At 47.4% G+C, this 27,820-nt stretch overlaps 1 protein-coding gene across 5 annotated transcripts in view; it reads right to left on the bottom strand.

Annotated features, from left to right (window-relative positions):
• Positions 1 to 1,104: 1,104 nt before the first annotated feature.
• EMC1 (ER membrane protein complex subunit 1) overlaps positions 1,105 to 27,820 on the bottom strand; it is a 28,946-nt gene continuing 2,230 nt past the window's right edge. For 2 of the 5 annotated variants that reach the window (XM_038003443.2, XM_073007772.1), the window contains 21 exons: positions 26,942 to 27,007; positions 26,606 to 26,699; positions 25,300 to 25,428; positions 23,985 to 24,111; positions 23,266 to 23,415; positions 22,787 to 22,954; positions 22,199 to 22,270; positions 21,763 to 21,825; positions 20,987 to 21,109; positions 20,108 to 20,204; positions 18,063 to 18,185; positions 15,849 to 16,048; positions 15,537 to 15,686; positions 14,173 to 14,334; positions 13,744 to 13,863; positions 10,230 to 10,367; positions 6,431 to 6,604; positions 5,662 to 5,872; positions 3,808 to 3,892; positions 2,626 to 2,755; positions 1,105 to 2,542 (listed from right to left, as the gene is read on the bottom strand). In XM_038003443.2, coding sequence (XP_037859371.1) covers positions 2,363 to 2,542; positions 2,626 to 2,755; positions 3,808 to 3,892; positions 5,662 to 5,872; positions 6,431 to 6,604; positions 10,230 to 10,367; positions 13,744 to 13,863; positions 14,173 to 14,334; positions 15,537 to 15,686; positions 15,849 to 16,048; positions 18,063 to 18,185; positions 20,108 to 20,204; positions 20,987 to 21,109; positions 21,763 to 21,825; positions 22,199 to 22,270; positions 22,787 to 22,954; positions 23,266 to 23,415; positions 23,985 to 24,111; positions 25,300 to 25,428; positions 26,606 to 26,699; positions 26,942 to 27,007 — 2,762 coding nt within the window. In that variant the 3' untranslated portion in view covers positions 1,105 to 2,362. The remainder of the gene's footprint in view (positions 2,543 to 2,625; positions 2,756 to 3,807; positions 3,893 to 5,661; positions 5,873 to 6,430; positions 6,605 to 10,229; positions 10,368 to 13,743; positions 13,864 to 14,172; positions 14,335 to 15,536; positions 15,687 to 15,848; positions 16,049 to 18,062; positions 18,186 to 20,107; positions 20,205 to 20,986; positions 21,110 to 21,762; positions 21,826 to 22,198; positions 22,271 to 22,786; positions 22,955 to 23,265; positions 23,416 to 23,984; positions 24,112 to 25,299; positions 25,429 to 26,605; positions 26,700 to 26,941; positions 27,008 to 27,820) is intronic. The other 3 variants (XM_038003446.2, XM_073007770.1, XM_073007771.1) reach the window with 3 other exon arrangements.

The following is a 27,820-nucleotide window of genomic DNA, read 5'->3' as shown; positions in this document are numbered from 1 at the left end:
CTCTTGAAATGTTGTAGGGGGCCCCAAAGTTAACCTAATTAATGAAGACAGGAGAATAGGTAAGTCAAGGAATACACACACACAAAAAAAACAAGGAATGACAAGAAAGCAAATAGATCAGAGAATTGAGAGAGGAAAGATACAGTCTCAGCAGCCATTGGTGGAGACTAAGCATAGCTGCTCAGAACCGAATGCTGCTTTAAGATTAAGGAAAGTGGAGAACTAAGAAAAGATTTAAATTGGACTGTGGCATTAGCATTAACTATTTTAAGCACTTGGCCAGGCGGGGTGGCTCACACCTGTAATCCCAGCACTTTGGGAGGCCAAGGCCAGCGGATCACTTGAGGCCAGGAGTTCAAGACCAGCTTGGCCAATACAGTGAAACCCCGTCTCTACTAAAAATACAAAAAATTAACTGAGCGTGGTGGCACGCGCCTATAGTCCCAGCTGCTTGGGAGGTGGAGGTTGCAGTGAGCCGAGATTGTGCCACTGCACTCCAGCCTGGGCAACAAAGTCAGACTGTCTCAAAAAAAAAAAAAAAAAAAAAAAACACTTCTTTGAGGTAACTTTGATTACAGCTGAAATACAGGGAATTTTACTAAAGGACAAAAGGATAAATAACTTCCCTCCCATTAGCTTGTTTCAGATTCTGGCACACTGGTAAATAAAAACTAGAATCTTGCAGGCCGACCCTGCACATATGTATGAAAGACAGTCAGAATTCCAGCCAGGCTTTCTCAAAACTAGGGCAGCATTTTTTTAACATGTATCTACTCTCTTCTCCCACGTTATGTTAAAATATGCCTTGGGTCAAGATGATAGATGCCTGTTTTTTCCTGGAGATTCCTACACGTTCAGTCACTCAATATCAAATTGACGATTAATAAAATGGTTGTCATTTCCTCTTCCTTCTCTGCCATCAGCATATGACCACAGAAAGATGACAAATTTTTAGATAACATGACCAACCCATCTATGATTAAACTGACATGTTTCCTTACTAAAATAAATACACTTACTTTAGGTCTTCACTGCTTTTATCCCCTCTAATGTGAAAATAGCCTCAAAGTGATCTTCTAAGACACAAAAGAGGACTTAAACATGTCATTCGTCACTTGCTTTATTCAGACATTCGAGTGTACCTCTTTCGCCACAGGGCTAGAGGTGGTCTACTCTGTACATACATTTCACAGTAAAGAAAAATTCTGTCATTCCCCAACTCTATGACCAAGGAAAACTTTTAGGATTTCTTTAATTTGTAGCAGAGACACAGTGGCTTAGCCAATCGGCAGTGCAATAAACAGTATGCCAGTTTCCCACCCCCACCCCTTTTTCCCTCTTTTTTAAAGCTTCAAAGGTTAGATCAGTAAGACTTAAAATTTCCTCATTTAAAGAGAAATATGATGCCCCACATGTTAATTTATATTAAAAACTAAAAATAAATAATGGGGTTCTTAAACAAGGACATCTTTAAATAGGTTATGATTAGACCAGCCTGTGAGTGAAATGAGAGATTATCTCTTCTCCCTGGAAATGTCTTCGAGGCTCAGACAATTCAGTAGTTTTTAAAAGGCCCGAACTCACACATCTCAGGTGAAAAGTATAGGCAATGGGCAACAAACAAGACGCTAATGACTTGGCTTCTGATAAATTGAAACAAACATTTGGTGGCCCAGCCTAATGAATGACAGCATGAAACTAGAGGTTTAACGTAAGTTTTGATATCACATATAGATCCCTCAACCCTAAGTTACTTTGGAGGGAAGCCATGAGAGGCTGGATCAGTCCTCGAGCCTCAGCTAAGGATGGATCCTATTTCTTCCCAGTGCAAAACAACAAATGCACCTGTAAGGTGGAGTCGGCAAGGACAGTTCCCCTCTTACTTTGAAGCAAGAGATGGAAAAAGTCAGAAAGATTTCTAGATAAAACGGGGAAACACAAAAGGCAAAGTAAAAATTTAAACAGGCCTCACAACAATCAGCTGGAATTCTTATTAAAAAAAAAAAAAATACAATTCATGGATGGGCAAAGAAAGGAAACAATGCAGAGGCCTTTGGACTTCAAGGGAAAGCCCATCAGGATTCTCTGAGATTCTCAGCTGAGAGTGAGTTCTCTCTCCATGCAGGATTCTGCATCATGTGTATCCCAAAAGGAGTTCTATGTGGAGGTCATCCATCTTCTTCCCTGCAGCTCTTAACTGAGCTGGGCGCACACACACACACACACACACACACACACACACACACACACACACACACACACACACACACACACTCTCCACCACGCCACCAAACTGCAGCTGTAGCTTCTTTTCTGACCCACACTCCCCTGGCTCTCCACTTTTAGGCACAGTCTTTGGTCTTTATCGCCAGGCCCGATTCAGGAGCTTCACCTGTGCTAGTCTCTTAGTGATCATGGTGGCAAAAACCAGGCCAAAGAGGACACTGCTGATTAACACGTAGTCATAGTCATCCTTCAGAACGTCAAACTGCTTAGATGGGTAGACTCGAGTTTGGTAAATGTCCAAACCATAGGCCACAACCTGGAAGGCAGATGGAATAATTAGGGAAGAAACAACCAGTGATCCACCAAGGGTGAAATAGGGCAGCTGTGGGCCCTACTCACCAAACAAGTGGACTCCAGGCCCGAGGGAGCTGTGTAGATACCTCGCATTCGAGAAACTGTCTGGTTATAGTTGATGAATCGCTCTGCGTGTATCTGTACATCTGGAGAATACGGGATTAGGTTCTCCTCTCTGCAAAACACCAGTTGGGACAGGCAGTCTGAGCACTGCTGTAAAGGGATCTCTTGGCTGCCCTTCCTGAGTCCTGGAAGGTTTCCAGGCTACATATCTAGCCTCAAATCTCCTAGGAGGTCTGCTTGCATTAGGTAGTTAAAAATTTAGCAGCTGAATGTTAGGAAGGACTACAAGAAAGGAAGCTCTCTGGAGAGTAAGACTGAGATCTAGATTCCTACTTTGTTCTAAATCTGAAAAGAAAGGACATACAGACGACTGGCATTTCACACCACAAGAGGAAAGCCGACCATTTTAAAACCAACACACTGAACCACTAAGCTAATTCCTGTTCTCCACTCCAGGGTGCCTCTTGGTCCCCATTTCTCTGAAACCTGATTATCATCCTGTGTCTTCCTAGTTTTAACTTCCTGTCTCTCATATACTTCTCTCCATTCCTCATGCCTCTAGGTAAAGAAATTGAGGATGGAGGTAAGAAAACCCGACAGGATGGTGGCTGTTAATACAACAATACCAACAGTGAACAAGTTATTGGCTTGCCCACATGATCTGGCCCCAATTACCTCAGTGATCTCATTTCCTAGCGTTGCCCTCTGCGAACTCACCAGACATAATCTCAGGGGATTTGCATTGCCTGTTCCCTCTGCCTAGAAAGTTCTTCCTCAGGTATCTACACAGCTAGCTCCTTCACCTTCTTCAGGCCTTCACTCAAAACGCACCTTCTCAAAGGGGCTTTCCCAGGTCACCTCTCAAATTATACCCATGAACATCCCCATCCCCACTTCCTAGCTCATTCCTGTTTTACTCTCCTTAGCATTTGAGTACCTAACATAGTGTATATTTTACTTGTTTATCTTATTTATTTATGTATTGCCCATTTCCCAGCAGACTGTAAGCTCCATGACGGCAGGTGACTTTTTCAGACTTGCCCCCTGCTACATCCCCAGCCCCTAGCATAGCATGAAGGCACACGGAGACTGAGAACCAAGCTTAATCAGTGAGGTTAAGTTCTGTAAGGTCAGAGCCTTCAGCACCGCCCATGAGGGTCTCACCTGCTTTGTTCTGTTGGAATCTCGGGGCGGCGGGGATCCAGCAAAGCCTTAGGAAGGGAAAGAATTGCTCCAGAAGGTAGTCCAACTACACAGGAAGAAGTGAACGTTCACACCGATCCAGTGTCCAGCAAAGGCCAGTTACAAAATTGTCATTATTGCAGAAATTTAAACAAGAGTTTAAAACAAGAAAGTGGGTCAATGAGGCTCCCTTACATAGCCAAAAATAATAATCCAATAAAATGCATGGGTCTGAATGAAGGTTCTCACTTTTGAAGACACTAGCTTCTTAACATTCTGAGATACCAGAAAATAAAGTTCTAGAATCAAGATATGGATAATGATGAAAAAGAAAAATGTAGAAGGCGACTTGGATTTCCTCATGCCCCCTCCCTCCAATACCTCCCCCAGCAGGGAGTCTCCTTCCCGTTGAGCAAACGCAGCTGTTTATGTAGCTGCGGTACAGTGGCCAGGGAAGACTGGAGGACCAAGCATGATCGATCATAGCACCAGTTTCAGTAACGGTGATTAAAGCTGATAAACTGCCTACAGGGCTGACTTCTTCATGTTTAAGAATACAATAGGCCAGGTGTGGTGGCTCATGCCTGTAATCCCAGCACTTTGGGCAGCCAAGGCAGGCAGATCACAAGGTCAGGAGATCGAGACCATCCTGGCTAACAAGGTGAAACCCCATCTGTACTAAAAATACAAAACATTAGCAGGGCATAGTGGCACACGCCTGTAGTCCCAGCTACTCAGCAGACTGAGGCAGGAGAATTGCTTGAACCGGGGAGGCGGAAGTTGCAGTGAGCTGAGATCATGCCACTACACTCCAGCCTGGGTGACAGAGTGAGGCTCCGTCTCAAAAAAAAAAAAAAAAAAGCAACAGTAATGCCAAGTGCCCATCAGATCTGAGTCCCAAACATCTTTGGTAAACTCAACTAAACACAGGAACCTGTTAACCACTGTGTTCTAAGTCCTGGGCTTAGGTTACATAAGGATGAGATTTTAGAGCTGGCGCGGTGGTTCATACCTGTAATCCCAACACTTTGGGAGGCCGAGGCAGGTGGATCACTTGAGGTCAGGAGTTCAAGACCAGCCTGGCCAACATGGCAAAACCCCATCTCTACTAAAAATACAAAAAGTAGCCAGGCATGGTGGTGGGTGCCTGTAATGCCAGCTACTTGGGAGGCTGAGGCAGGAGGATCACTTGAACCCAGGAGGCGGAGGTTGCAGTAAGCCAAGATCATGCCACTGCACTCCAGCCTGGGCAACAGACCCTGCCAGTTTCTGTAACCTGTCAGCACAGGCTAGCTACGTTAAGAATGCTATCCGGAACTGACTTTTTGAGCTAGGTGAAAATGCCAAATAGAGAGGTGGTATATCAGAAATGAGGACTAAAGGCCGGGCACAATGGCTCACACCTGTAATCCCAACACTTCAGGAGGCCAAGGCAGGAGAATCATCAGAGCCCAGGAGTTCTAGACCAGCCTCAGCAACATGGCAAAACCCCATCTCTACAAAAAAAAAAAATTGTTTTAATTAGCCAGGTGAGCTCAGGAGGCTGAGGCTGCAGTGAGCCATGATCACACCACTGTACTCCAGCCTGGGTGACAGAGTGAGACTCTGTCTCAAAAAAAAAAAAAAAAAAAAGATGAGGACTGAGAGACAAGTGGTCACCTTCATAGGTGGCAAAGATGAACTAATAAACTTCTTCCACTGATATATAGCCCTCCTCACCACCTTTCCCTTACGGGTGGTTCAACAGGGCTCTGCCAGCAATGTGTCCCTTGCTCTGTCCTTCAGTGTGGTTGCCCAAGGGAACCCAGCCATCCCAGAGGCTCCCCATGCACTCACTCAGCAGGTGTCGGCTGGTGATGCCCCGCTCGGTGATGGTGGCCTCCATGGCACTGATGGAGGATGGGAAGATATAGGACTGCTGGAGGACCTGGGGCAGCTGGGGGCGGTCCAGGGAGCTGAAGGCAGTGGCGTTGTATTGCTCAGTGCCCTCATAGAGCTCCAGTACGGTAAACTCATTGCGCCGAGCCTTGGTGTTCCAGTACTGGTACTGCAGGGATAGGAGGAGGCAGCTCAGGGCTTCCCAGCTGCTTCAATTGGAAAGGGAAATTGCACTGGAAGGCACCTTTCTAATTAGCTACAGATCCACGAAGGAAAACCATCAATTAGCACCTCACTTTTCTTCCTTACTACCAAGTTTACTAACTTTCAAAGTATTTTTATCTAGGCTATCCAAAGTTCACCAGAAAACAAAGGAAATTCTCAAGATTCTTAGAAGCCATAATAGTAACTAACCTTTGAATCACTACTAAGTGCCAGGCATTGTTCTTTGCTAGACTGAAGGTGACTTATTATCCCTATTTTACCAATGATGCAACACAGAGCATATACATAACTAGTTCGAGGTTATACAGTCAGGAAATGGAAGAGGTAGGATCAAACCTAGCAGTCTGATTCCTGAGCCTAGCGCCCTAACCAGCACGCTTTGCTGCCATCCAGGGAATTTGAGATCCTAAGAAAACCAAAGCAGCAACTGGGTTTCTGGAAAGGACTCAGGAAGCAGGGAGACCTCTGGAGCTACCTTGTGTCCCTGGTAGTGACTGCTTACCACCACCCAGTTCTCTGAATGCACGATATGGACAGGGCCCTTGGCTTTCTTCTGCACAGAGGAGTGGATGATACGCCCAGTGACGCCATCAATGAGGAAGATGCCAATAAAGGTGCGCTCATGGTGCGTGTCTGTGCTCTCCGTCACCACGGCCAGCAGGTTGGGGTTCAGGCTCTGGAGAGAGAGAGAGAAAAGCTCCCTTAGAACCACGATGACTCATCACACACTCCATTCCTGTGCTGTGAGACCAACCTGGAGCTCTCCAGCCTGGCAGAGGAATCAGGGTTTCTGGTGGAAAGAGCTTCCTGTTTGGAGTTTCTCATCACTGCACTTGTTTTATGTGCATTGAGTACTGGGTGCCATGCCAGGTACCTTGTATTTTATCTAATCCTGTAAACAATCTTGCAGAGTAGCTATTATGGTCCACATTTTGCAGAAAAGTCTCAAAGTAGTTAAGCAGCTTCTCAAGTCTCAGAGAGCATATAGTAACCCTAGATGAAATCCAGGTCTGCCCACTCACTGACCTAGGGACAAATGCTGCAGTGATACTTTTCTTCTCAGGGTCACCACCACCCTCCCCATCGCTAAATCCAGTGGCTAAGTCTTGGCCCTCATCTTACCTGACCCACTAGTACCACGTGACGCAGGTGATCACTACCTCCCTGTGACATTTTCTCACCTGGATTCCAGAACATCCCTGCCCAGCACTCCTTCTACCTTACTGGCCTCTCCTTCTCAGACTCTTTTGGAGGTTCTTCCACATCTCCCCAGTTTCTTCATGGTAGAACACACCAGGAAGCTCTCAAGCCTTAAGCATTTCCATCACGCTCACCCTCATGGTGGTCTATCTCAAGCCAATCTCATGGCTTGAACACCATTTATGGATGTTGGCAATGCCCAATGTATGTATCCAAACCAGACACTCCTTTGAACTCCAGACTTCACTAAGAAACTATCTCAGTATCTCTTCTCAGATGTCTCATCTGAAACTTAACATGGCCCAAACTGAACTGTTCTAACCCCTGCCTAAAATCTGCTCCTGTCTCCTCCCCAGCCAGTGGCGACTCCATACATCAGTGACTCAGACCTAAAGCCTCGAGTCATCCTTGACTCCTTTCTCTGTAACACACATATACCCGCTCTTGGCTCTACCTTCAAAAGTACCCAGAACCTGATCCCTTCTTCCCACCTCCGTGCTACCAGCCCAGCTCCAGCCACCATCAGCACCTGGATGATCCCACAGCCTAAATGGTCTGCTTTCCTCCTCACCCCTCTACAGTCTCATCTAGGTCAAATGAACCTGTGGAATCTCAAGTCACTGATGTCACTCCTCTGCTGAAAACTTCCCAGTGGCTCTTCACCATGCTCCAAAGTGAAGGCACGGTGGTGGCCTGTGATCTGGCCCTGTTGCCCTCTGCCTTCAGCAGGCCTGACATGCCTCCTCACTCATCTTCTAGTCACCTAGTCTTCCTTGCTGTTTCTCACACACACCAGGAGTGCTCTGACTTTTCTCTCTGGAAGGCTCTCCCCCCAGCTATCCACACGACTCACTTCCTCACTCAAGTCTACTCACTCCATGCCACTTTCTCACTAAGCCCCTCCTTAGTCACCCAATTTACACTGTACTCGCTTTCCCTCTTCCCGGCTTTATTTTTCTCTATAGAACTGGTCACTTTCTAATACACTATCTAATTTACCTATTTATTTTCTTTATTATTAGCCTCACCCAACTATGATGAAAGCCTCACAAGGTCAGGAAGTTTTGTCTATTTTGCCCATTTTATATCCCAGTGTGTAAATGAGTGCCTGTATCCAACTAGCACTCAAAAAATACACACTCGGCTGTTGGCCGAGTATGGTGGCTCACACCTGTAATCCCAACACTTTGGGAGGCCAGGATGGGAGGATTACTTGAGCCCAGGAGTTCAAGACCAATCTAGACAACACAGCAAGACCTCATCTCTAAAGAAAATAAAATAACTGCCCGGGCACAGTGGCTCACGCCTGTAATCCCAGCACTTCAGGAGGCTGAGGCGGGCAGATCATGAGGTCAAGAGATCAAGAACATCCTGGCCAACATGGTGAAACCCCATCTCTAAAAATACAAAATTTAGCTGGGCATGGTGGCACGCGCTTGTAGTCCTGGCTACTCGGAAGGCTGAGGCAGGAGAATCGCTTGAACCTGGGACGTGGAGGCTGCAGTGAGCCGAGATCATGCTACTGCACTCCAGCCTGGCGACAGAGTGAGACTCCATCTCAAAAAAAAAAAAAAAGAAAAGAAAGAAAATAAAATAAGCCATGGTGACATGCACCTGTTGTCCCAGCTGCTTAGGAGGCTGAGATGGGAGAACTGCTTCAGCCCGGGAGGTCAAAGCTTCAATAAACTGTGATCACACCACTGCACCCCATTATACTGGGGAAAATGGAAGCTCAGACAGCCTAAGAGATGAACAGCTAGGCCATGGCAGAGCCACATCTTAACTTGACAGTCAAACTAGAGACTTACACTGTGTTGCACTGGATCATGCTTAGTGATCCGGCTTTACCATCAAGTTCCGTGATCTCACTACTCTATTCTATGACACCCCCTCCAACTCAGTCTCTACTCAGTCTCTGCTGTACCAGAGCGTGTAATTAATGTGCATTACTACTGTGATTACATTCTCTCCCACAACAGTTTTGCAGCCCACTAGTCACCTCAATCTCCCTCTCTTTAACACTAACTAGAGTGTTGGATCACAGAGATGGAGTTTCTGATGGCTTGACTATGGTTTAACCCCAGAATGCTCTGTCAGTACTACCACTAGTAATAAGAGCTGGGCTAGGCACAGTGGCTCAAGTCTCTAATCCCAACACTTTGGGAGGCTGAGGTAAAAGAACTGCTTAAGGCCAGGAGATAGAGACCAGCCTAGGCAACATAGTGAGACCCTGTCAATACAAAAATAAGAAATTTTAAAAAAGCTTTTTTTTTGTTTTTGAAGACAGGGTTTCACTATGTTCCCTAGGTTGATCTCTATCTTCTACAGAAAATAAAAAGTTAAAAAAAAAATTTTTTTTTGTTTGTTTGGAGACAGGGTCTCACTCTGTCATCCAGACTGGAGTGCAGTGGCACAACTGCAGCTCACTGTAGCCTCGACCTCCCCAGGTTCAGGTGATCCTCCTACCTCAGCCTCCCAAGTAGCTGAGACTACAGGCATGCACCACCATGCCCAGCTAATTGTATTTTTTTTACTTTTCTTGCAGGGGTAAAGACAAGGTTTCAGCCACGTTGCCCAAGCTGGTCTCAAACTCTTGGACTCAAGTAATCCACCTGCCTCGACCTCTCAAAATGCTGGGATTACTGGCATGAGCCACCAAGCCCAGCCTTTTTTAAAAAATTAACATGGCATGTGCCTATGGTCCCAACTACTTGGGAGACCGAGGTGAAAGGATCGTGTAAGCCCAGGAGGACGACGGAGCTGCAGTGAGCCATGGCTACATCACTGCACTCCAGCCTGGGCACCAAGCAAGACTCTGTCTCAGGAAACAAAACAAAAAGGTCCAAAAAATAAGAGCTAACATCTGTTGCTTACTTACCATATGCTAGGCACTGGGCTAGGCATGAATATCTCATGTGATCATCACAACAAGCCTAGGAAGAGGGTATATTATCCCCACTTCACAAACAAAAATTAAGGCTCAAAGGGATTAAATGACTACTCAAAGTCATATATCTACCAAGTCCTACAGCCAGACTTGAAGCCCTTGTTTTCCTGATTCAAAAGCCCTTGCTGTATACCAGACAGCTGGCTGTACGTACCTTGTAGAGCACACTGCGGTCCCCCATCACACGGCCCTGGGAATGAACGTGCTCACTGCTGCGTTTCCCCTTCACCTTGACGATCCGCTGTACTTCCGGGGGAATGGTCAGCTCCCAACTCAGCTCAGTGGTGAGATCCTAGGGCGGGGACAAAAAAGCCTGTAATCAGGAGGGTACACAAAGAACTGAAACAGCTAGAGTTAGACCCATCCTACAGTTCATTATTTGAGGCCTTTGTGCAGGAAGGAACAGAGATCAGAACTAGAAAAACAAGCCAGGAGCAGTGGCTCATACTTTTAATCCCCACACTTAGGAGGCCAAGGTGGGCGGATCACTTGAGGTCAGGAGTTCAAGACCAGCCTGGCCAAGAAAGCCAAACCCCATCTCTGCTAAACTTATAAAAAATTAGCCGGATGTGGTGGTGGGCACCTATAATCCTGGCCACTCAGGAGGCTGAGGCAGAGGCTGCAGTGAGCTGAGATCACGCCACTGCACTCCAGCCTGGGTGACAGAGCAAGACTCAAAAATAAAACAAACTAGAAAAATGGCAATAGAGATCTAGTTTATGAAGAAATTTCAGAACTCTCGGTTTGATTAAGATAGATACTAGACCAGGTACAGTGGGTCACACCTGTAATCCCAGCACTTTGGGAGGCCAAGGTGGGTGGATCACCTGAGGTCGGGAGTTTGAGACCAGCCTGACCAACGTGGAGAAACCCCATCTCCACTAAAAATAAAAAATTAGCCAGGCATGGTGGCGCATGCCTGTAATCCCAGCTACTCAGGAGGCTGAGGCAGGAGAATTGCTTGAACCTAGCAGGCGGAGGTTGCAGTGAGCCAAGACTACGGCCATTGCACTCCAGCCTGGGCAACTCCGGCTCAAAAAAAAAAAAAAAAAGATAGATAATAAAGCCAGTAGGAAAGGAGGCGAATGCTCAGTAGTATCCCGTTGTTTATCTGAGTAGGAAATATGCAAGGAAAATTTACCATTTATTACTAAACTCCAAGATGCCCATATACTAGGGCCAGCAGTGAATGTCTAAGCTAACAGGGACCTCAAAACAGCTCGTGTATGATTCTTTATGGTCATAGGAAACCAACCAATAAACACTCGTGGTTAAATATATTATTACACATCCATCCTATGGAATTATGCGGAGCACTTGGGCGTGGAGACAGGAAGTAGTTACTGGCAAAGGGCAAAAGGGCCTTCTAGGAGCTGGTGTTGTTCTGTTTCCTGATGTGATTACCAGGCACACAAGTGTATTCCCTTGGTGAGGGTTCACTGAGCCATACCTCATGATTTTGCACTTTTGTCAATATTTTTCTGTAATAAAAAACTGAAGTTGACAAAACAATGAGGTAGAAAACCCATTAAATGAAAAAAGCAAATTCATAAGAATAAATATAGGTCAATTCCATGTGAATAAGAAAAAAAAAAACAACAGGCCGGGTGCAGTGGCTCACACCTGTAATCCCAGCACTTTCGGAGGCCAAGGCGGGGAGGATCACTTGAGGTCAGGAGTTTGAGACCAGCCTGGCCAACATGGTGAAACCCCATCTCTACTGAAAATACAAAAATTAGCCGGGCGTGGTGGCGTGCACCTGTAGTCTTGGGAAGCTGAAGCAGGAGAATCGCTTGAACCCAGGAGGCAGAGGTTGCAGTGAGCTGAGATCACGCCCCTGCACTGTAGTCTGGGTGACAGAGCGAGACTCTGTCTCAAAAACAAAAAAAAAAAAAGTATGAGCCACACATGTGTGTCCACACAGCTGTTGATATGGAATCATAAATACACAAGGACAGTGGAAAGAGGCACAACAAACTGCTGACAGGCTTTCCACCTGGGGAAGGGAAGACTGCTGGAAATGGGGCTACAAGAGTCTGTTCACATTTTGCTTGTTCACCTCTCTGTATCAATGGACTCTTTTACAATGAGAATATACTCATGTATTACCTAAATTTTTAAAATAATAAAAGTTATTAATAATAAGACTTCACTGCCACAACCTTCTTTGAAAACATGAGAACTCACTAAAACATCCCCAGAGAGGAAGGTCACCAAGTGAGGGCAAAGGCAGTACACTCCCTTGTGGTCCAGGACTCGCGCGCACACCTGGCTCACTTCCCACAGACAGCTCTGCCCCCTTTGTCTTCCTTTGTCATTGTTCACTCAGATGATGTCAAGACTGGATTCATGACACCCACACTCCAGTTCACTCCCCTGAATCTACAAAACTGTCTCTTTCAAGGTCCTCATTTTATTAACTCAGAAGGACGATTTTTTTTTTCATTCACAAGGGTAAAGGATGTGACTTCTGGGCAGACCATTTCCAGTGCCGTTTATGCTAAGGTTAGCTGTTACAAATGTCACAAAAGGGCACTGCATTTTCAAAACAACAGCGTCTCCAACTCAGATGGCATTTACCATGTGCCAGGCAGTTTTATGTGATTTATATGTTGAATTCTCATAACAACCTTTTGAGACAGGTATTTATCACCTTATTTTACAGCTAAGAAAACAGAAGGCCAGAGTCCAAGGTCACAGAGTTAGTAAGTGACAAACCTAGGCTTCAAATCCAGCAAATTGGGTCTAAGCTCTTAAATTCTACGCCTCTCAAAAGGCCTTACAGGACAGGATGGGAGAGCTGTTTGAGTGTACACCATAGAGTGCTTCTCCAAACAGTCCTGCTAACAAGGCCATGCCAGTCCCTCATGAACTTCAGAGCTGGACTTCAGAGCCAGCTTGTATCACTGTTTACAAGAGTTGGTCTCAAGTATGTGAGGATTAAAGCAAACTGACCCCCTTTCTAGAAATAAAATTCAAAGCACGCATTCTATCATGAGTTGGTCAACATCATCTTCATATAAAAGTACAACTTATTATTCAACCCACATTCCTACCTACTACTCTCCCAAGAATGGAAAAAAAGTCCCATCTCTCTGCTATAGAAAAAGAATGTGGCCGGGCGTGGTGGCTCACGCCTGTAATCCCAGCACTTTGGGAGGCCGAGGCAGGTGGATCACAAGGTCAGGAGTTTGAGACCATCCTGGCCAACACAGTGAAGCCCTGTCTCTACTAAAAATAGAAAAAATTAGCCGGGCGTGGTGGCGCATGCCTGTAATCCCACCTACTTGGGTGGCTGAGGCAGGAAAATCGCTTGAACCCAGGAGGTGGAGGTTGCAGTGAGCCGAGATCGCGACACTGCACTCCAACCCAGGCGACAGTGCAAGACTCCGTCTCAAAAAAAAAGAAAAAGAATGTGGAATGAAAGCTCCGTATGGGCAGAGATTTGGTCTACTGTGCACCACTCTGTCCACAGCACCTGGAACCATACCTGCCATGTAGTAGCTGCCCAACAAACATGAACAAATGACTGACTTTGTATCAGACACCAGGATTACGCTCATCTAAGTTTATAGTAGAATGAGTAGCATAATTCACTTCTTAGCCAAATGGCCAGGAAACACCTGCATCTCATCCACAAACGGTCATGCCAGGACACGCCTTCCCACCTTTCGAAGCCGATATCCACATAGCCGTCCCTGCTCCGCATCCACCAAATAGAAGAAAATGGAAGGGGCAAGCTCATGTAGCTGTCGCAAGACATTCCGAGTGGCTGGAAAAGCTGTGACCTTGAAAAACCCAGAGAGCCCAAGGAAAGAGTTAGGAAACTTCCCCATCAAAGAGAGCCTTAAGAATAAAACAGCAAATCTTAAAAGAATTCAAGTCTAGTGAACTCAGATTAGGGTTTACATTCAGTTCTGTTAAGAACCTGAGTTTTCACAAATGCAGACACAGCCATCATTTCTCTTCAGGATGGCCTTAGAGCCCAAACACGTGCTGGGTGCAGAGAGCACTCCATCTCTGGGCTGCTGTGTTTGACCACTTGGCCCCAAACCCGACTCCACTAGCATGTTCTCCATCCCCTCTGAACACAGTACCTTGTATTCATCATCTATCAACAGCAACACCTTGGCGTAGTCTTGATCCATGACTGGGAGAAGCAAGGACTGCAAGATGGGGCGCTTCAGCACTGGGGGAGCCACCTGACTCCACTTCCCAAAAATGGGATTGAAGACATACAGAGAACTCATTCCCGACTCCTAAAATGAGCAAACTGTCAGGCTCCACCAACAAGAAAAGACTGCAAATCCTAGGGATAGACCTGAAGAGCTGGGACTCCAGCTCAGCAACTGTGGGGGTTCCCTAGTCTTTGCCCTCTTTGTGGAAAATAAGTTCTTGGCTGTAGGTGAATAGTCCCCTAGGCTAACGTCACAAAGGAAAAAGTCAAACTGTCTCTGCCAGTTCTTTTTTGTTTGAGACAGGGTCTCACTCTGTCAGCCATGCTGGAAGTGCAGTGGCATGATCAAGGCTCACTGCAACCTCTACCTCCTAGGTTCAAGCGATCCTCCCACCTCAGCCTCCCAAGTAGCTGGGACTACAGGCACAAACCACCACATGTGGCTAATTCTGTTTTTATTTTTTGTAGAGACGGGGTTTCACCATGTTGCCCAGGCTGGTCTCGAACTCCTGGACTCAAGCAATCCGCCCTCCTTGGCCTCCCAAAGTGCTGAGATTATAGGTGTGAGCCACTGCCTGGCTGCTCTGCCAGTTCTAACCAAGAACCAATAAAAAAACCAAGTAACAATTCAGCAACCTGGCCAGGTGTGGTGGTTCACACCTGTAATCCCAGCACTTTGGGAGGCTGAGGCCGGTGGATCACCTGAGGTCAGGAGTTTGAGACCAGCCTGGCCAACATGGTGAGACCCCGTCTCTACTAAACATACAAAAATCAGCCAGGCATGATGGCATGCGCCTGTAATCCCAGCTACTTGGGAGGCTGAGGCACAAGAATCGCTTGAAACTGGGAAGTGGAGGCTGCAGTGAGCCAAAATCGCACCAGGCAGCCATTCCAAGAAAGTGTCTACCAAGCCCACCTTCTGTGCTAGAATGAATACACAAAAATCCATTCTAATTCTGGGAAGACACAAAAATATCTTTGTGTCCTGCTCTTCCTCAAAGAGAGAAGAGAAAATAGCCGCTCAGCTACTAACAGCCAATGTTTAGAAAAGAGGAGAGCTGGTTCCCTATGTAGCTGGTGAAGTCACACCCACTTTCTAAAGAATTCCACATCAGTGCTGGCTGGTTCCTCCACCCAGGCATGAAACTAGAAGAAACAAGAGTTCTAACCCCTGAATGTGCCTCATTAACTCACATAATTCCAAGGGCCTAGGAGCAATTTAAGTTACAAAATAGCAAAAAAAGCCACTCTGAGTCTGGCTCAAGTTAGAGCTGGATGCCTCACCTTGTCCTTCACCAGCAGGGTGCACTGTGGGGGGTGGGGGAAATGAGCAGTAGTTCTCTGAACCATCAGTTTAAAGGAGGAGTCTGGCTTGACATTGGGTAGATACTGTTTCCACAGGATGGTGCCAGAGCTGCTCTCAATGCCAAAAAGCTGCAAGATAAACAAATACTTGGCTCACTACTAGAAAGAGAAACCAAAGAACTGAGTCTGTCCTTGAAAACTAGAACCAGTGTCATCCCCCACCAAAGGCTTCTTGTTCCTCACCCTCAGAACTTGAAAAGGTTCAGTAACTGGAGTCGAAACCACACGCACCTTGCCTGAGGCTGTTGCCATCACCACCATCTTCTGGAGGTTGAATTCATCTCTGGCCAGGGTGTCAATGTTGATCTCATTCTTAATCTGACTTCGGGGCTTCCGAGCATCGTAAAACATTTTCCAGAGGTGGGAAGTCCATGCTTGCAGCAGGATAAGCTGAGACGAGAGGCGTTTCAGGAACATCCCCAGCAAGCCATCTGGTGTAAAGGAAAAGTAACACACTCTACATCAGACTAGGGGTCCAGAAGAAGGTACATGCTTTTCCTAATGAGGGATCTCTGCCTCTCCTATGGAGTGGTAAAGTCCACACTCTAGGCCACAAGCCCAAAGGGCAGTCCTATATCTGATGCCAATAGTCTCACACCCAGGTAAGGCTCATGCAGGAGCTTCCAAAAACTACTTAACTGGCTCTTACAACTAAACCCAGCTGGAATCTTGGAATAGACTAGGAGATCAGGGATCAGGCATGCAGGAGGCAGCCATGCTGTGAATGTCTCCACCACAGCCCCACATCCAAGATGCCAGAGGAAGGTTTCTGGGTGCCATGACAAAGCCAGAAGAGGTATGAGTGTGGGGGTGGAGGGTGCAGCTCAATGAATGTGTATCATGAGCAGGTACTTCCATCTCCCACTGCTTCATTCCTACTTTGTCAACTGTTTAACCTGCACCCAACAGACATACTTGCAACGAGTTCCCAGGACCATCATTCACTCTTTTCCTGATTCCGTCAGTGAGGCCACTGCCCTCCAGATCTCCTCATTGGAGACCACAGATTTGGAAACAGATGCAAGGAAGCAAGGTAAAGAGCATGGTCTCTGGAATCTGCCAGGCCCAAATTAAGATCCCAGCTTCACCACTCACTATGGGGCCACCTTGAGAAAGGTACTTCACCTTTTTGCTTCCGGTTCCTCATCTGTAAAGTGGCATGTAACCCACTGGATTGTTGGAAAATTACATCATACGATGTACATCAAGGATTTAGCGTGGTGCCTGGTACATGGTAAACACTTACTAAAAAAGGAGCAGAACCTCTGTTTATCTTATTTTCCACCCACCTCTGCTCAAGGAAGAGAAATGAGAAGCAACAGGACAAGTCACAAGCATGGCAGTCAACACACACACACACACACACACACACACACCCCCCGCAAGGATGTACCTCATTGGTCCAAGCTAGGAAGAAAAACAATTAACCAAAAGCTAGCCGTGTGAGCAGGCAATGAGCAACAAGGCAGCAAGAAGCAGGTTTTACCTTGAATCGCTGGATCCAGGCAGCAGAAATAAACAGTAAAGTCAAATTAATCCTCAGCTTAAGAAAATGTGCATTGCCTAGCAGAGTGCCTGGTCCACAGCAGGCCCTCAATAGCTATCTGTTGGAGAGCTGGATGAATGGACAGAAGAGAGAGGGCGGGGGGCAGGACTGAATCAGAGCAGAGTGAATCAAGTTCAACCTGGCAGTTAGGACCATGGCCAGCTTTAGAGGGCACTGGGCTATTTCCGCAATACCCAGATCAACCCAATCGTGTCTCCAGACAGATGTGGCTGCTGCTTTAGGGACAATGAGTATACAATGCCTGGTAAATTTTTAGTACACAGGCAATGGTAGCTATTACTATACCAAGTTAAGACTTTATTCCCCGCCGGGCACAGTGGCTCACGCCTGTAATCCCAACACTTTGGGAGGCCAAGGCGGGCAGATCATGAGGTCAGGAGTTCAAGACCAGCCTGACCAACATGGTGAAACCCTGTCTCTACTAAAAATACAAAAATTAACCGGGCGTGGTGGCGCACGCCTGTAAACCCAGCTACTCAGGAGGCTGAGGCAGGAGAACTGCTTAAACCCGGGAGACGGAGATGGCAGTGAGCCAAGACTGCGCCACTGCACTCCAGCCTGGGTGACAGAGCAAGACTCTGTCTCAAAAAAAGAAAAAAAAGAAAAAAAAAAAAGACTTTTTTCCCTCAGCTTTTCCTAGAGGGATTTTTCCCTAGCTTTCCCCAGAAGGATTCACAGTTCATTCTTTCACAGAAAAGAATGGCTTCATAAACCATATGGCCACAGATGCACTTGAACCTTGTCACAGAGCTCGTTCAGAAAAGACTAGCAATCTGCCAAGCCCAGGAAGCCGGAGATGCAGGACACGGTGTCTCTTGTGGTCATTTCCAGACTGACCCCTCCAGCAACTCTGCAGCTCCAACCTTTTAGGTTCATACCTGCCTTTTTGCCAAATTCTCCTTCCAGCTCGGCCTGTGCCCCAGTCAGGGGGAGGTCCACCATCTCTAGGCACACCACTTCTGCCAGGGACTCCTCACGGCTCCACAGCACCACCTTCCCTGCTACAGGAAACATTTTTACAAAGCTAAGCCTGGAGCTGGGCACAGTGGCTCATGCCTGTAATCCCAGCACTCTGGGAGGCCAAGGTGGGCAAATCTCTTGAGCCCAGGAATTTGAGATTAGCCTGGACAACAGGGCAAAACCTTATCTCAACAAAAAATAAATATCAGGGCCAGACGAGGTGGCTCACGCCTATAATCCCAGCACTTTGGGAGGCCGAGGGAGGCAGATCACAAGGTCAGGAGATCGAGACCATCCTGGCTAACATGGTGAAACTCCATCTCTACTAAAAATATAAAAAATTAGCTGGGCGTGGTGGTGGGCACCTGTAGTCCCACCTACTCGGGAGGCTGAGGCAGGAGAATGGCGTGAACCCAGGAAGTGGAGCTTGCAGTGAGCTGAGATCGCGCCATTGCACTCCAGCCTGGGCAACAGAGCGAGACTCCATCTCAAAAAATAAATAAATAAATAAATAAATAAATAAATAAAAATAAATATCAAAAAATTAGCCAGGCATGGTGGCAAGCGCCTGTAGTCACAGCTACTTGGGAGGCTGAGGTGGGAAGATCACTTGATCTCGGGAGATTGAGGCTGCAGTGAGGCCATGATCGCGCCACTGCACTCTAGACTAGGCAACAGTGAGACCCTGTCTCAAAAAAAAAAAAAAAGCTAAGGCTGCCTCCCAGATTTGCTAAAGAGACTCTTCTCGCTGACTCAGGGATTACTACAAGCTCTTGCATAAAAGGAGAAATGGCAGAGCAAGGGGCTGGAATCAATAGGTCAAGGGAGGAAAGTTATGTATCCCACCAAGAAGGCCAAGTTATTCTTCAAAAGCAGGTGACAAGGGTCGGGCGTGGTGGCTCACACCTGTAATCCCAGCACTTTGGGAGGCCAAGGCGGGCAGATCACCTGAGGTTAGGAGCTTGAGATCAGCCTGGACCAACATGGTGAAACCCTGTCTCTTACTAAAAATACAAAATTAGCCAGGTGTGGTGGCACGCGCCTGTAATCCCAGTTACTCGGGAGACTGAGGCAGAAGAATCACTTGAACCAGGATGCAGAAGTTGCACAGAGCTGAGATTACACCATTCCACTCCAGTCTGGGCAACAAGAGCAAAACTGTCTCAAAAAAGAAAAAAAGAGCCGGGCATGGTGGCTCATGCCTATAATCCCAGCACTTCGGGAGGCCGAGGCAGGTGGATCACCTGAGGTCAGGAGTTTGAGACCAGCCTGACAAACATGGTGAAACCCCGTCTCTACTAGAAATACAAAAATTAGCCGGGCGTGGTGGCAGGTGCTGTAATCCCAGCTACTTGGGAGGCTCAGGCAAGAGAATCACTTAAACCTGGAAGCCAGAGGTTGCAGTGAGCTGAGATCATGCCACTGTACTTAAGCCTGAGCCACAAGAGCAAAACTCTGCCTCAAAAAAAGAAAAAAAAAAAAAAAAGCAGGTGACAGGCCAGGCACGGTGGCTCACACCTGTAATCCCAGCACTTTGGGAGGCTGAGGTAGGCGGATCACTTGAGGTCAGGAATTCGAGACCAGCCTGGCCAACATGGCGAAACCCTGTCTCTACTGAAAATACAAAAATTAGCTGGTCGTGGTGGCACATGCCTGTAATCCCAGCTACTCGTGAGGCTGAGGCAGGAGAACTGCTTGAATCCGAAAGGTGGAGATTGCAGTGGGCCAAGATCATGCCACTGCACTCCAGCCTGGGCAAGAGAACAAAACTCTATCTCAAATTTTAAAAATTTTAAAAATTTGAAAAAAAAAAGCAGGTGACATTTGGCTGTGAACAAAACGCTCGGGACACACTCCACTTGAATCTCTTCCAGAAACCCACAGCCTCCCAAAAAACAGTCTGACTGGAACACGTCGGAAGGCGTGGGGAAATAAAAAAATGGGTTGAATGAGGTCTACTTACCCAACTGCTGCAGGAAAAGTAGCAGATGATCCTCCGTCTGCACCAAAGCCCGGTAGCCCACTGAGTCATCCTTCTTCAAGAACACCTGGATATACAGCTATAAGCCACACAGTCAAGACCAGTGTAGTCAGTGAGGATCCAAATGCCTCTGAGAGCACCAGACACCAGGAGTCAAAGCATTAGGACTTAACAGAGGCCCAAGCCATGGCATTATTTGATATCTAAACAATGTAGCTATTATCTGGATGCCAGTAAGTGATACATATGCTTAGGCGCCAACACAATGATGCTGGGGTCTCCCAGATCTTTCTGTGAAGGAACATGAGTACTGCAAGGGTACCACGCCATTCATCCATGTTCTAATCACACCCCACAAAGTGAGCAGGAGGCCGGGATTAGACTTTCTGCTTTAGAAACAAAGAAGCCACAGCCCAAGCAGCTGAGGAAAATAACCAAATGTACACAGAGGCAATACTGGGTAGTGATGAGTCCAGGCTGTGGGAGGTTAGACCTGAATCTGAACCCCAGCAACACCTCTTAACTGGCTTCATGACTCTGGCTATGGTACTCGATCCCAGCAGGCCACAGAATCATTTTAAAACCAGGTCAGAAACAATCGCTTCACGGGAGTGTTCGGAGGATTAAATTAATTAATGTGTAAGTTAAAAGCTTAGAACAGTGCCTGGTACACGATGACGAGCTGGCATAAATAATACCTGCCTTTACTGTGATTTCCAACAAGTCAGTGGCTCAGAGAGCATTAGAACACATGTTCGGAGAGCCTAATCCAAGCCCCATGGCTAAGACCTGGCCCTGAGGAAAGGAAGGCACGTGCTGAGAAGCCCACAGGACAGTCTGCAGAGAAAGGCTCTGCCTCACCCGCTCAGGCCGAGTGCCGCTCTGTTCCAGGCTAAATGTAATTGTGGTGTCCAGCAGCCGCCGACCTGTCTCCACGAGATACAGGTTAATGGTGTAGGTCTGATTGAAGCAAGCCAGAGAGTCCTAGGGGTACAGACAGCACAGGTCAACTAGAGGTATCCCCCAAAAGCAAAGCCCACCAAAGGAAGTCCAAGGATTGGGGGCAAATACCGTAGAGAAGGAGCCAGGCCAGAAAGGGAAATATATGCAAAGGGAAATAAAAGAGAAAAGCAAGCCAAATCCTAAGGCAGAAATAAGGTGCCTGAGTAAATAAATGAAATTACAACTACCATACTTGTCTTGGAAGCCAGTACAGAGTAGCAGACTTCTGAAAGAGAGGTAGGGCTGAACAAAGTAAGACTGAGCAAGACAGGAGGCAGGGAAACGCTTAGATGGAAGCCACAGCAGGAACCTATGCCTCCAGCCAAGGGCTGATGCTTCCGCTTCAGGGTAACTGCACAGATTACTACTCAACTGTGCCAGCCGGGATCCCCAGAAAAATGGGGACGCTGAGGCCCAGAGGAGAAAGTGGCTAGGAACAGACTCTAGGCATTCTACCTCCTAATCTCCCAGTAAAATGAGATTAAGAGAAACATCATTTAATTTACAGTACTTAGGAAACCCCATTTGAAGCTGGGAACTCTAAGGCCTGCTCCTAACCAAAGCTGTGCCCCCAACTCTCTTTGGTGGCGTCCTGCGTCTCTTGGTCTGGCATACTGCCCAATGCCACACCCTACCTTTGAACTAGACTTCTCCGGAAAGCTCCCCATTGACCCATCTTCAGAATTGCTCGGTTTCTGCTATGAGAAAGAGAAGGACAAGAGAAAATTCAGCCAAAGGGTCACTTCCCAGTCACTGAAATGAAGCTTTTGTTTTTGTCTACTTAGCACTTGGGAGAAGGCAAAGCCCATTTCTCACCCCTGCCCACAAAGCCTATTCAACCCTTAATAGCCCCATATGAAAGTAAGGTCGTCACATTAGGGTCTTGTTCCTGGGGAGAAATGGGGTGTACAGAAAGCTCTATAGGTGAGGCAAGACCTCACTTCTCAACAGCCTCCTGCCCCCTGGGTTCAAACTGACCAGGCCAATGTGCCCAGACTTCTGATTTTCAGGGTTCCTGGCAGAGACCAGGAAGGAAAACCCCAAGTGCTGACTGTTGTTCTCAATACTCACCACTTCATTCCGACAGGCCATGACTGCAGCCACCGTCTTCTCCCCAGTGGTGGCAAAGCTCACTAGGGCAGTCTGGGGGAAAAGCAAGGCATCAGCTCCTAAGTGGGACCAGTACTAGCCAGCTGCCTTACAGAGGGTCACCTCTCCAGGGAAGGCCCTTGGCCTTAGAGTTGAAAGTGCTCCCCACTTTGGAGCAGAATGGTCAGGCATTTAAGAGCAGAGCGAGGCCCCAGTTGCATCTACAGCTGAAAACAGAACTCTCCCCTACCTCCAACGAAGGCACACGTCAATCTTAAGTCCCATGCTGCTTGCTCTTACTATCGATGGGGAAGCTCTCATTTATGTCCCCATATTTCCTTTGGACTAAGGAAGGCACTGGTTTTGCTCTAAAGATCCTTTGTAATACTCAGGAGGAAATATACCATTTCTACTGCAAGGCTACCTACCCCCTCTCAAACCATTTAAGGGAAGGTGTCATCAGTCTTGGGCCTAAGAGCAAATGTTTCCAGATTCAAAAGCACTGCCTTGTAACATCCATGTCTTGGAGAGATGTCCTGAATCCTAGCAAACCTTGTTGCCTGCAGTTACCTGTGGGAAGTTTTTAAGCAAACTCAGGGTGCCGTAATGGTACTGCAGCAGAGCATAGTGGCTTGGGGACAAGTGCAGGAAGAACTGGGCCCGGGAAGCGTCCACTGGGTTGGGCTGGGTGGGCAGGACCCGGGGTTGGAATCCACTTCCAAATTCTAAGTCGAGAGACTGGAAGGCAAGAAGGAGGAGGATTACAGCTGACAGCTGACGAGTCCCTGACCCATCCGAGGCTCACACCCTCCGCCCTACTTTACCAGGGGAAGTAACTGGGTCACGGCAGGTGGCTCCAAATGCTCCAGTTCAAACTCCCCAAAGGAGAAAGTGGCCGATTTCCCCTTATGCCAGTTCAGCCAGAGGCCTGAATGGCTTCCACTGCTCAGGAAGAGTCTGGGAGAAAGACCCTCTGGGGGAATCAGGCCAAACTTTCTAGTCCCCGCAGGAAACGCCTCAGGCCAGAAGCAGCAGTGGCAGCCTCTCACCTGCAGCGGGATCTGTCTCAGCTCCCATTCCGTCTCCAGAGCCAAAGTTTGGAGGGAACGTGAGCTCGGGTCAGGACACACCAGGACAGCCTCATCCACCACGCCACAGGCTCCGGACAGGTGCTGCAGCCATGGAGTTGAAACTCTGACCTACAGAAAAGTCATCGTTAACAGGAAGCTCGTGAAAGATTTTTACATTTCCCTCTCAGCCCAACAGCAGTATTGCTGCCAGCATCCCATAGGAGGGGGTCCTAAGTTCAAAGGTTCTTCATGGTTGGTTCCATAGGAATTCTTCCTGTCCCCTGAAACTCCACCCTCCAACCTCCTGAGAGCCTCCAAAGGTGGAAAAAATAACAGGATTTTCTGGTCACTGGAAAAATACACCCGATAATTTTAAATACCTGACACTTCAGATCTGCACTTCTCTACCATATTTGTCATATGTGGTGTCCTACTGTGATTTCACAGCACTGTTAAGATACTTACAGGCAGGGACTAGATCTATGTAATTTTTTAGACACCCCAGAAGATAACACATGCAAATATGAGTACTTTAAATAGAGGCCTAATGAGAAGGCAGCTGGCAAGTGACCACAATGAGGGAGCATAAGTAGTTTTTGCATCTGCCCAGCCAAGTTCCCTGTTCCCCAGTACAAAGAAATCTATTGAGTCCCCCCACAACCCCACCTTATTCACAGGCTTCTGTCACCCTCCCATACCTGCTGAACAATCTCTCCATCTTCCACATTAAACTTGACAATGTTCACATGGCTGAAAGGAACAACTCCGAGGGCCCACACCACCCCAGAGCCGTAAGAATACACCATCTGGTAGTGGATGCTGTCACTAAGAGAAGGAAGAAGAAATGGGAGTGTCAGCTTTAAACCCAGGACAGGATTATTCTCAGGGGCTGCCAGGCCTCAGCCAGATGTCACAAACTAGTAATTCCCAAATAGGTTTTGTTTGGTTCATACAGTTTGGGGGTTTTTGTTGTTGTTCTTAATTTGAATTAGTTGTCAACATTCAGAAGAGATTATACTTCACAATCAGATTTCTAAATTTTCCTACAGTTAGAAGATGTGACAACACTAAGCCTAAATACAGAGTGCCAATTAGGTGGGTAAGGCTGCCCCCTCCAGGCAGGCCAGGCGCTCTGCAGCTCCCATCCAGCCAGTGTTGCTCATGGATATTTCATAACCCACCTCATAGCATTTTCTTTGTTGTGTTTTTTCAGACAGTGTCTCACTCTGTCATCCAGGCTGGAGTGCAGTGGTGCGATCACGGCTCACTGCAGCCTCTACCTCCCGAGGCTCAGGTGATCCTCCCACCTCAGCCTCCCAAGTAGCTGGGATCACAAGCATGCACCACCATGCCTGGCTAATTTTTTGTATTTTTTGTAGAGTGGGGTTGCCCAGGCTGGTCTCAAACTCCCGAGCTCAAGTGATCCACCCAACTCAGGCTCCCAAAGTGCTGGGATTACAGGTGTGAGACACTGTGCCAGGCAAGAATTTGAAGTTTTGAGTCCTGCTCTAAACTTTGAAAATGGCCACAGGGTGTCTAAGTAGATCCTTTTCTCTTGTTCCCTCCCTCCATCCTGTTCCTTCCCAATTTCAATGCTTTCTACCAGCAGGAGCTCGAGAAACCATTTCATACTCACTCAGCCTACCCTGGGCTCTTCTTGAGTTGTTCTAACTCTTAATATGAATGAAAGGCTCAGTCAGAACTGGTACTTGAACTAGAAGTCAGAAGGCACAAAGTACCGTAACCACGAGCAAGTGAGTGGCTCCCGTAGCATGGCTCGCCCTAGCGCCCCAGTTTGAGAGTGTTCTCCTCAGTGCAAAGGAAACTCCAGGCATACTCTGGAGTCTCACCCATACTCACAGCCTTCAAGATCTTGTGAGTGCAACACACTCCATGCAATACCAACAAGAGACAGGCCTGGGTTAACGCAAATGCTTTGGGTCCCTCAAGGAGAAAGAGGAGCTCGTAGAGAGTACGACGAGGCAGCTGCTGCCTGTACACAGGCAGCCTTACCTTTCTGGGAGATGTTCCACCCACTTGAGGTGCCCACTGGAGAGGTGATGGAGGGCAAGTGTCATCTTCTTCAGGACTGCGATGTACCTCACAGACTCCTGCAGGCCAACCAGCCCAAGTGCCTGGAAACTGAGCACAAGTACAGGTTAGGAGCAGCCCACACCTGCAGAGCCTCAGGCTGGGAGACAGTCCAGAACAGTACACACTGTTGCTTGGTGGGTAAGAAAACAGGCTTTGGTGTCAAACACAGCCGAATTCGAATCCTGGCTCTGCCTCTTGTTAGCCAACTTGAGATTCTGCACTCGCAACCATGTGGTCACACTGCTTGCTTCCCTGAAACCATCTACATCCCGTGAGGGCTGTTCCCTCCTTCCCCTGGGACTTCACAGCAACTGGACCTACCGTCTGCCACATACCCATCAGACAGTGCTGTCATTACTGTGCTACCTGCCTGCCTCCCAATGGACAGCGGAATCCTCGATGACAGCAGCTGTCTCACAGTCCCGTGTGTTCCCATCGCCTGCGGCTCACCACGTGTTTACCAAATGAATTACTATCAGAAGACATATACGCTAATACAAATGACCCTATCATATGAACAACTTCAGGGGCCGGGCGCGGTGGCTCACGCCTGTAATCCCAACACTTTGAGAGGCTGAGGCGGGAGGATCACGAGGTCAGGAGTTCACGACCAGCCTGGCCAACATGGTGAAACCCTGTCTCTACTAATAATACAAAAATTAGCCAGGCATGGTCCACATGCCTGTAATCCCAGCTACTGGAGAGGCTGAGGCATGAGAATTGCTTGAACCTGGGAGGTGACGGTTGCAGTGAGCCAAGATGGCACCACTGCACTCAGCCTGGGCGACAGAGTGAAACTATGTCTCAAAAAACTTAATAAATAAAAATATATAACTTCAGCAAAGATGTAACAATAGCTCAAGTTATTCTTTAAACAAAACTAAACATTGGAAGTTTTATATTATGTTCTTTTATCTGGAACATTGCAAAACTCACAAATCACAGTGAAATTAGGAACAGCATTCAAGCACAAGCGCAAACACTGCACCTAACAGGTCTGCATCTAACAGGTGCTCAATACACGTTGGCCGAGCAAGCATATCCACAATGGGCACTCAATGGCAATACACGTTGGCCGAGCAAGCATATCCACAATGGGCACTCAATGGCTGGCTCTCCAGTGGTCCCTGGGAAAAAGCCACAAGCCCAGACTTGCTGTCTGTGCAGATCTGTGTTCCGGTAAATCCTTTAACTCAGTCAAGATAGAATCCAGTTTCTCCCCTACCTGCCACTGTCCAAGGTTATCTCCCAGTTCAGGCCCCCGATGTTAGTCTCCCAGGAACGCATGATTCGGCCTCCATTGGACACAGTGATTGCATCTGGAAAAGAAAAGATCATGGTGAAGTCATTTCCCACTTGTTCTGTCGCCTCCTAGGGTCCCACTGTGAGCAATGGCCTCACCTCTGATTTCTGGATGCAAATACATGTTAAACAGGTACCTGGCCTTCACTGTCAGGAGTCCCCCATCTCCTTTCCCTACCACATCCTGTACAGATGACGGAGCCAAGGAATGGGACAGGGAGCCGGCCACACAATGGAGACATGGGAGGACTCTGCTTACCCTGTCCGTGAAGCAGCATGGCATCCACAGCCCCTTCTGCCGTGCCCTTGTCAACATGGCGCCACACTGAGAGACATGAAAGTTAGACGTTACTGTGAACAGAAGGAGGCAACCCAGAAGACTAAGAGATAAATGAAGAGCTCTTCATTTGCACAGCAATGTCCAATTTTATTTCGAGGGAGTGAAGGAGTATAGCTAACTGGCAGTGATCCAGTACCATTCACGGGGTAATGAGGGTAGAAGGGGTTAAGAGGAGCCACTACTGTCCAGGCCCCACTACCACCCCATCAAACATAAACAAACAACAATAAGATTAATAAAATCCATCCGAGTCACAAGAAAAATAGTGATCATAAATTCTATTTCCATTATTTTAGTGCCTAAAAACATCCAGCCAGTGTAGGTAATTAAGTGAGAGTATGTGAGAGTTTACTGCAAAGTAGAATAATGTGTTTTCTGCAGCAGCATCTTTTTTTGAGACAAGGTCTTGCTCTACTGCGCAGGTTGGAGTGAACTGGCGTGATCACAGCTCACTGTAGCCTCAACCTGCCGGGCTCAAGCAAGAATCCCACCTCGGTCTCCCAAGTAGCTGGGACTCTAGGCACACGCCACCATGCCTGACTAATTTTTTTAATTTTAGACATAGGGCCTCACTGTGATCCCCAGGCTGGTCTCAAACTCCTGAGCTCAAGTGATCCTCCCGCCTGGGCTTGCAGCAATATCCTATTTAAGGGCACTCAGGATTCAGGCTAAGAGAATAAACTGCAAAGGTCAGTTATAGGAATATACAAACATTCAAAGATGGTAAGACTGAAAAAAGTATCAGAATCCACTAGGAGAGGCGTCTTTTGGCCAACATGTCCCTTATTCAGGAATCAG

The sequence above is a fragment of the Chlorocebus sabaeus genome, chromosome 20, assembly GCF_047675955.1.
Source record: "Chlorocebus sabaeus isolate Y175 chromosome 20, mChlSab1.0.hap1, whole genome shotgun sequence".
NCBI lineage: Eukaryota > Metazoa > Chordata > Mammalia > Primates > Cercopithecidae > Chlorocebus > Chlorocebus sabaeus.
The sequence above is the reverse complement of the archived record's forward strand: the minus strand, read 5'-3'. Positions and strand labels throughout refer to the sequence as shown.